At 39.8% G+C, this 9,780-nt stretch overlaps 1 protein-coding gene across 4 annotated transcripts in view; it reads right to left on the bottom strand.

Moving 5' to 3' along the window:
* NFATC3 (nuclear factor of activated T cells 3) overlaps window positions 1-9,780 on the bottom strand; it is a 163,282-nt gene that overhangs the window by 114,805 nt on the left and 38,697 nt on the right. For all 4 annotated transcript variants that reach the window (XM_017539464.2, XM_017539462.2, XM_017539465.2 and 1 more), the window contains exon 2: window positions 1,424-2,558. In XM_017539464.2, the coding sequence (XP_017394953.1) occupies window positions 1,424-2,558 (1,135 nt within the window). The remainder of the gene's footprint in view (window positions 1-1,423; window positions 2,559-9,780) is intronic.

Below are 9,780 nucleotides of genomic sequence, written 5' to 3'. Positions count from 1 at the left end.
AGGAAGGCAGGAAGGCAGGAAGGCAGGAAGGCAGGAAGGCAGGAAGGCAGGAAGGCAGGAAGGCAGGAAGGCAGGAAGGCAGGAAGGCAGGAAGGAGGGAAGGACTGACCGCTGGCTAGGCACAGTGGCTCCTGCCTGTAATCCTGGCACTTTGCGAGCTGAGAAGGAGGATCGCTTGAGGCCCCGAGTTTAAGATCAGCCTCAGCAACAAAGCAAGACCCTTTCTCTACAAAAAAAAAAAAAAAAAAATTTAAATAATTCAGTGTGGTGGTGCACATCTATAGTCCCAGATACTCAGGAGCCTGAGGTATAAAGACTGCTTGAGTCTGGGAGGTTGAGCCTACAGTGAGCTATGATTGCACCACTGTACTCCAGCCTGGGCAACAGAGCAAGACACTGTCTTGAAAAACAAAACAAAAATCCTAACAGGCACAACTCTATGTGGGAATTCAATACATGAAATTTGTCTTTTCTAATCAATTAAGACTAGATTGATTCTGTAAATGTAATTAATAGGTTGATCTTTTACTTTTTTTTTTTTTTTTTTTCTGAGATGGAGTTTCACGCAGACAGGGTCTCACTTTCACCCAGGCTAGAGTGCAGTGGCACGATCTTGGCTCACTGCAGCCTCCATCTCCTATCTCAAGGGATGCTCCTGCCTCAGCCTCCCTAGTACCTGGGACTATATAGGTGTGTGCCACTACCCCTGGTTAATTTTTATATTGTTTGTAGAGACAGGGTTTTGCCATGTCACCCAGGCTGGTCTCAAACTCCTGAGTTCGAGTGATTCACCTGGCAGGGCCTCCCAAAGTGCTCAGATTACAGGCATGAGACACTACGCCTGGCTCCCAAATAGCTTTCTTAGTTATTAAATTCACATTATAATACAACTTTTGCAATAAAGTTTTTTCTTTTTTGGTAGAGACAGGATGGAGTACAATGGCATGATCATGGTTCACTGCATCCTTGAAGTCCTATGCTCAAGCAATCCTCCACCTCAGCCTCCCAAGCAGCTAGGACTACAGGCACACACCAATATGTCTGGTCATTTTTTTTTTTTTTTTTGTAGAGACAGTCTTGCTATGTTGCTAAGGGTGGACTCAAACTCCTGGGCTCAAGCAATCCACCTGCCTCAGCCTCCCAAGTGCTGGGACTACAAAGGATAAGCCTCCAAATCCAGCCAGGATTTTTAAATGTAATTTATTATCATCAATTCATTAGCTATACACTTTTAAAATTATATTTAACCTATCTAAAAATACTTTTAAGATGCAAATAAAAATTAACATTATTTGGTAGAAATTTTGAATAGTAAGAGGAGAAATGGTCAAACCATTACATATTTATAATGTCATATATATTGATATGCCACCAATGACCCATAAACATGAAAAATGACCAATAGTCATTTCCATCAACTCACCGAAATATAGGGGTGTGGCCAGGCTTTGGTTTGCTCCAGGTAAAGGGTGAAGGAACTGAAAGAAACTGATCACCAGATGAATCTTTCTTTAAAGGATACTGAGATCCAAGGCCATCATCTACTGAAGTCTCCCGGGATGGTGATAAACTCCCTTGGTCATCTGAACAGAGCTCTAATTTTCCTGGTAGTATGGCAGCTTGATCTTCAGAAGTCTTCCTTGTTTTCAGAGGGATGTCAGTCTCTATACAGTACTGAAATGGAAAAACTGCAGGGCCAAGGCCTGACCCACCATGGACAGAAGCATTGAGCCAGGTATCTTCTGTCACACTTCCCCTGGGGGAGTGACCAGGAGAAGGAACAGGTGAGTGATGGGGTGAAAGGGACCCACCATAACAAACTTCAGCACTGGAGTGCCTCCGTTTCCCACAGGGGGAAGTGGGCCTCGATGAGGGTCCTGAGGCTGGCCTGGGGCTCAGCCAATTCTCATCAGTGATACTGGATCTAGGAGAGTGGCAAGGAGATTGCCTAGGTGATAATGAGTGTCCAAGTCCATACTGTTGATGCCAAGTTTCTTCTCCAGGACAGCCCCCTGGAGAGCCACCAGGAGAAGTAAGAGGGGATCCAAGGGTAAACCGGGCTGCAGCTTCATTCAACTCTGAGTCAACATCATCATAAATATGTGAAAGTGATTCACAAGAAGATGCATCAGAGAACCAGCTCCTAGAAGAGATACTGCTGGCAGGACTAGGACTAAGAGAAGACTCCCGGTAGGATGGCTCAAGAGGAAGATAGAGATGATCTCTAGAAGGCCTTTCTAAAAATTCCCTTTCTGGGTCATTTATCTGTAGGTCATCTTCATGTGCATCTATTTCTTGATGACAGTTAGGGGAAATAGATGTAATTTGAATACTTGGGCACTCAAAGGGTTTTGGGCCACTTAATGGGATATATTTAGATTCTGGAATCTCACAAGTTCCTTCATAGTTTTTGTGACTTTGGAGCTGAAACGATGGTGACAAAACAGAAGAGTGAGATGGTAATCCATGATGTGGTAAGCAAAGTGGTGTGTTTAGAGTAGATGGAGGTGGATCTACATTAAAGATGTAAATGGATGCACAATCATCTGGCTCAAGATCTATGAGAAAGGCCAAAAAAAAAAAAAAAAAAAAACCAACAAAACAAGAAATTAGAAAACTCAGATGTATAAATTACTAATAAGAAAGTTAACAACAATCTTGAGAGAAAAGTGGGTTATAAAATGTACGTCATTAGCTCCACAAAACAGGTGGCATGTGTGTGTTTTTTTTGATGCATCTGATTATTTCTGCAGATATGTATAATTATTACATATAGAACTATATATGTAATTTTTCCTTTTTAGTTCTACATTTGCTAAAAAGATAATCAGGAAACATTATACTCTGAAAAGCTTTTTTTTTTTTTTTTTTTTTGAGACAGGGTCTCACTCTGTCACCTAGACTGGAGTGTAATTATGTGATCACAGCTCACTGCAGCCTCAACCTCCCAGGCTCAAGCAATCTTCTCTTTGGCCTCCAGAGTAGCTGGAACACAGGTGCATGCCACACTCTTGGTTACTTTTTATTGTCATTTTTGGTAGAGACAGGGCCTTGCTTTGTTGCCCAGGCTAGGCTCAAGTTATACCCCCAACTTAGCCTCCCAAAGTGCTGGGATTATAGGTGTGAGAGCCTCTGTGCCTAGCCCAATAAATGTGTTTATTAAAAACAAAAATAAAAATCACATCCATAATTCTAAAAAATATTCATAGAATAACAAAATGATATAATCATATAAATTGGGTTTCATTTGGGATTTGCAGGTTAAAATGGAGTAAAGGAAAAATCAGTCCTTGAAAGTCTATTTTAGTTATATCTATACATACTAGGTTTACTAGCAAAAAGGATTATAGAAACAGGAGACCTAGAATCTAGTATACCTCTGCCATTAATTATGAGCTCTTTATCACATCACTCACCCTCTCAAGGCCTCGTTTTCCTTGCAGTAAAATTTGAGATTTCTCTTTTCTTTAAGGAATTTTTTATGATTAACAGTGAAAACTCTTTTCTTGACATTCATACCATCAAGAACTATCTTAACTGATAGCAGACTAGGTTACAACACCCACATGAAACCACTAGACCCTTTACATCACTAGAAAATAACACATGAGGGCTTTTAATTTATGATCAATCATTAAAATAATCCTCATAAGGACAGAACTTTTACAATTCATCCCTTTGCAGGAATATTTAACACTAAACAAACCTTGCCAGATTATCTACTGAGAACGTTTGCAGCAGTAACAGTATTTTGCAACTTCAATTTTAGGAAGGAAAAAATAAGCAAACAAACAAACCAAAAATTAGATTAAATTTTTTAAAAAAGAAAACAATTTTAGGAAGGACTGATTATTCATTTCCAAAAAGGCACAAGTACAAAGCCTTCATACAAGGGGCTGTCTGAAAACCTTCACTTTTTCCAAAGAGACTGGAAGATCAAAGATAAAACTCCATAGATAAAACAAACAGAAGTACTTTATCCTCTTCTCAAAAGTACTCAAGAAGACCATATTTCTTTCATTACATTAGTACCCCTAGAAAATAACGTACACTTCTTTAGGCTCCTGATATTGCTGTCATAGGCAGCAACCTTTAATTAATGTATATCTGTAAGTCCTACGTTTTGGAACTTTTTTTTTTCCAGACAGAGTCTCACACTGTCGCCCAGGCTATAGTGCAGTGGTGTGATCTCGGCTCACCACAATCTCTACCTCCTGGGTTCAAGCAATTCTCTTGCCTCAGCCTCCCAAGTAGCTGGGACTACAGGTATATGCTACCATACCCAACTAGTTTTTTTGTATCTTTAGTAGAGATGGGGTTTCACCATGTTGGCCAGGTTGGTCTTGATCTCCTGACCTTGTGATCTGCCTGCCTCAGCCTCCCAAAGTGTTGGGATTACAGGTGTGAGCCACCGTGCCCAGATGATTTTGGAACTTTTAAGATACTCTACAGTAAGTAAATATTTTCACTAAAGAGTTTTTATACATGTATCAAAACAACAAAACAAAACCATCCAGATTTAAACCTTGGCTCTACCATTTCATAGGTGTATGAATTTGGACAAGTTATTTAACCTGACTGAACTTCAGTTTCCTGGTCATAAAACTGGCAGGAATTGAGTAAGGTATCATCCAAAATGCAAGAGACCATTTTAAGAAAAGCAACTTAACACAATGACTAACATTTAGCAAGAATGCAATACATGTAAATTCTCTTTTCTTCTCCCTTTTAGAATTTAGGATGGGCATATTATATTATACTTTAAACTTTGAAATATTTCCTAATAAATTAAAACATCTGTTTAAGTATACAACTTACTCTCTCACCCCTCCACTTACTGAATCAGGAGAAATAAGAAGTGAGAGCTCCAAAGAAGAAAATCTATATGTGACTGAGACAAAAAGCTGGAAAAACAAACAAACAAAAAAAACACTTAAGTCCACGGCTCTGGATTCCAACACCACAGACTTGACAGCATCCTAGCTCAGAGCAAAGGCACGATATCCCGGCAGGAGGGCCCTCTGAAGGGGGTTTTGTTACTCTGAAGAAAGTGATGCAAACAAACAGTTTTTATGTATCAACAACAACAAGAACAACAAACCATTAAAGTCAATAACAATAAAAATAATAAAGAATTTATGGGGGGAAGGGGAGTGGCTGCTAGTGGGTATTGAGTTTCTTTGGGTGTTAATGATTGACTGTAGAACATATTCAATGTTCTAAAATTGACTACAGTGATGGCTGCACAATTCTGTAAATATACTAAAAAATCAACGAACTGTACATCTTAAATAAGTGAAGTATATATTATATGAATTATATCTTAAGGCTGTCATAAAAACATATAATAAATAGAAAAGCTAATGGGAGAGAAAACCCCATTGACAATAACAAGAAAGATTAAATAATGGTACTGGCCGGGCGCGGTGGCTCAAGCCTGTAATCCCAGCACTTTGGGAGGCCGAGGCGGGTGGATCACAAGGTCAAGAGATCGAGACCATCCTGGTCAACATGGTGAAACCCCGTCTCTACTAAAAATACAAAACATTAGCTGGGCATGGTGGCTCGTGCCTGTAATCCCAGCTACTCAGGAGGCTGAGGCAGGAGAATTGCCTGAACCCAGGAGGCGGAGGTTGCGGTGAGCCGAGATCGCGCCATTGCACTCCAGCCTGGGTAACAAGAGCGAAACTCCGTCTCAAGAAAAATAAATAAATAAATAAAATAATGGTACTAAGAAACATAAAAAACCAATAGCAGGAAAATGTTAAAACACTATTGAGAGACACAAAAGTCAACTTGAACAAACCCAAAGATACTGGTTATTCTTTTTTTAAAACTGAAGTTCCTGAGATCTGATTTCTTTTTTTTAAATTGAAGTTCCAAAAATCCGAACATTTGTTGTTTTTAAGACCTTAACATACCACCCAAAAAAAGCCCAGGTCCAGATGGGTTCACAGCCAAATTCTACCCGACATACAAAGAGGAGCTGGTACCATTCCTTCTGAAACTATTCCAAATAATCCAAAAAGAGGGAATCCTCCCCAAATCATTTTACGAGACCAACATCATCCTGATACCAAACCTGGCAGAGACTCAGCAAGAAAAGAAAACTTTAGGCCAATATCCATGATGAACATAGATGCAAAAATCTTCAATAAAATACTGGCAAACCAATTGCAACAGCACATCAAAAAGCTTATCCACCATGATCAAGTAGGATTGGCAACAAAAGCCAAAATAGACAAATGGGACCTAATCAAACTCCACAGCTCCTGCACGGCAAAAGCAACAGTCATTAGAGCGAATCAGCAACCAACAGAATGGAAAAAAATTTTTGCAATCTACTCATCTGACAAAGGGCTGATATCCAGAATTTACAAACAACTATAACAGATTTACAAGAAAAAAACAAGCAAGCCCATTCAAAAGTGGGCGAAGAATATGAACAGACACTTTACAAAAGAAGACATACATGAGGCCAACAAACATATGAAAAAATGCTCACCATCACTGGTCATTAGAGAAGTGCAAATCAAAACCACACTGAGATACCATCTCATGCCAGTTAGAATGGCGATCATTAAAAAACCTGGAGACAACAGATGCTGGAGAGGATGTGGAAAAATAGGAACACTTTTACACTGTTGGTGGGAGTGTAAATTAGTTCAACCACTGTGGGAGACAGTGTGGCGATTCCTCAAGGACCTAGAAATAGAAATTCCATTTGACCCAGCAATCCCGTTACTGGGTATATATCCAAAGGAGTACAAATCATTCTACTATAAGGACACATGCACACAAATGTTCACTGCAGCACAGTTTACAATAGCAAAGACCTGGAACCAACCCAAATGCCCATCGATGATAGACTCGACAGGGAAAATGTGGCAGATATACACCATGAAATACTATGCAGCCATCAAAAATGATGAGTTCGTGTCCTTTGTAGGGACACGGATGAACCTGGAAACCATCATTCTCAGCAAACCGACACAAGAACAGAAAATCACCGCATGTTCTCACTCATAGGTGGGTGTTGAACAATGAGAACACATGGACACAGGGAGGGGCGCATCACACACTGGGGTATGTTGAGGGGAAATAGGTGAGGGACAGTGGGGGGTGAGGAGTTGGGGAGAGATACCATGGGGAGAAATGCCAGATATAGGTGACGGGGAGGAGGGCAGCAAATCACACTGCCATGTGTGTACCTATGCAACAATCTTGCATGTTCTTCACATGCACCCCAAAACCTAAAATGCAATTTTAAAAAAAGACCTTAACATTATAAAGATGATAGTTCTCCCTAAATTGATTTATAAATTCAATATAATCCCAGCAAGAATACCAACAAGCTATTTTCTGAAGTTAGACAAATACTAAAGTTCATATGGAAAATAAAAATCATGCAAGAATAGCCATGAACATAAGGACAACTAGCCCTACCAAGCATGAATACATACTCTGAAGCCTCCAGATAGAAGTGTTACTAGTATAGAAAATCTGACCAGTGGAATAACAGAAAGTTCAGAAACAGACCAAGTACAGAGAAATTTCATATACTAATAAAGGTAGCATCTCAAATAAAACGATAGTTGTTTTTATTATATTCACAAAGTTGTACAACCATCACCATTATCTAATTCCATATTTTCATCACCCCAAAAAAAATTGCATACCCATTAGCAGTCACTCTCTACTCCCCCTTCAGCTTCTGGCAAACACTAATCTATGTGAAACAGTGAAATCATGCAATTTCATTATGCGCATCCTTTTCCAAATGATTATTTGTACAAATGATTATTCCACTTAAACTTCTAGACAACAACTCCTATACCATCACTCATTGTGGCATAACAGAAAATATACATTGTTCTTTGTCCCAGTCCTTGGCACAGAGTTTCTAAAACCCTTGGAATATCCTAAATGATAGCATCTTTTGTTATTCATAAAAATCTCTTTCAACTATACCTGAGTTTATGCTAAAGAAGTGACTATTTTGGCCCCTAGATAGCCACCAATGGCCAATGATTTAATCAATTTTGCCTATGTAATTAAACCTCCATTAAAACTCTTTGAACAGTGGGGTTTTGAAGAGATTCTAGGTTGGTGAATACATAAAGTGCTAGGATGTGGTATGCTCAGAGAGGGCATGGAAGCATGCACATAACCCTTCCCAAACCTTGCCCTATGCATCTCTTCCATTTGGCTGTTCCTGAGTTGCATTCTTTATAAATAACAAGTAAAAGTAATTGTCTTCCTGAGTTTTTGTATTTTTAGTAGAGACAGATTTTACCATGCTGGCCAGACTGGTCTTAATCTCCTGACCTCAAGTGATCTACCTGCCTCAGCCTCCCAAAGTGCTGGGATTATAGGTGTGAGCCACCATGACTGGGCTTCTTTTTTTCTTTTTTTTAGACCAGGTCTCACTGTCATCACCCAGTCTGGGGCACAGTGATACAATCATAGCTCACTGCTGCCTCAAACTCCTGGGTCAAGCGATCCTCCCATCCCAACCTTTCGAGTAGCTCAGACCACAGGTACATGCCACTACTCCCAGTTAATTTTTTTTTTTTTTTAATAGAAACAGGGTCTCATCTTGTTGCCCAGGCTAATTTTGAACTCGTGGGCTCAAGTGATCCACCTGCCCCAGCCTCCCAAAGTGCTGGGATTACAGTTCAACGATGTCTTTCAGAAATGTTTCTTTATTTCACTTTGCCATTTTTGGGGTGCTAACTTTGTGCTGTTCATTTTTAAACCAAATATACCTATTCTGTCTATACTGGAAACAACATGATTCAATTTATTCATTTAACAAAGGTTTTTTTTTTTTTTTTTTTAGCAACTACTATATAAGCAAGTATGCTCTGGATACTGAAAACACCATGGTAAACAAAATAAAGTCTTTGCTTCATGAAGCTTACATTCTACTAAAATATGTCAGGTAGTGATATTTGCTATAAGGGAAAATAAAACAGTGTAAAAAAATATAGAGGACGTGAAGATGTTAATTTAATAGGAAAGTCTGGAAAGGCTTTTCTAATATTTGAGGGAATACAGCAGAAGAATATTAATGTAACTGAACTATACAGAAATTCAGGGGTATAATGCAGGCAGAGAATAATGGTTAAGTGGGAAGGCCTGAGTGGAACACTGTTGAAGTGTACTGTATGAGAAAAGGCAAGGCCAGTGAGACTTGAACTGAGTAAGGGACAGAATGATGAGGGCTGGGGGTGGTCAGGGACAGGCTAGTCAAGTAAGGCCTTTTGAGATGGGAAACCACTAGAGCGTTCTAAACAGACAAGTATCATCATTGTTGATATGTATGATCTGATATAAATTTAGGAGGCTACTGTAATCATCCAGGTGAGAAATGATGAAATACAAGACCTAATCGGTAGTGGGCTATAAAAGTAGAAGTAGCATTAAGAAGTCAGATTTTGGATTCAGGTGGTGCTGACAGAACTTGATGACTGGATGTGAAAGAAGTCAAGGGTGGCTGGGCACGGTGGCTCATGCCTGTAATACCAGCACTTTGGGAAGCCAAAGCAGGTGGATCACCTGAGGTCAAGAGTTTGAGACCAGCCTGACTAACATAGTGAAACCCGCCTCAACTAAAAATACAAAATTAGCCAAGCGTGGTGGCGCATGCCTGTAATCCCAGCTACTCAGGAGGCTGAGGCAGGACAATCACTTGAGCCCAGGAGGCGGAGGTTGCAGTGAGCTGAGATCGTGCCATTGCACCCCAGCCTGGACAAGGGCAAAACTGTCTCAAAAAAA

Source organism: Cebus imitator, unplaced genomic scaffold, assembly GCF_001604975.1.
Source record: "Cebus imitator isolate Cc_AM_T3 unplaced genomic scaffold, Cebus_imitator-1.0 Scaffold118, whole genome shotgun sequence".
Classification (NCBI taxonomy): Eukaryota; Metazoa; Chordata; class Mammalia; order Primates; family Cebidae; genus Cebus; species Cebus imitator.
Note: the sequence above shows the minus strand (reverse complement) of the source record. Positions and strands in the feature narration are given on the sequence as shown.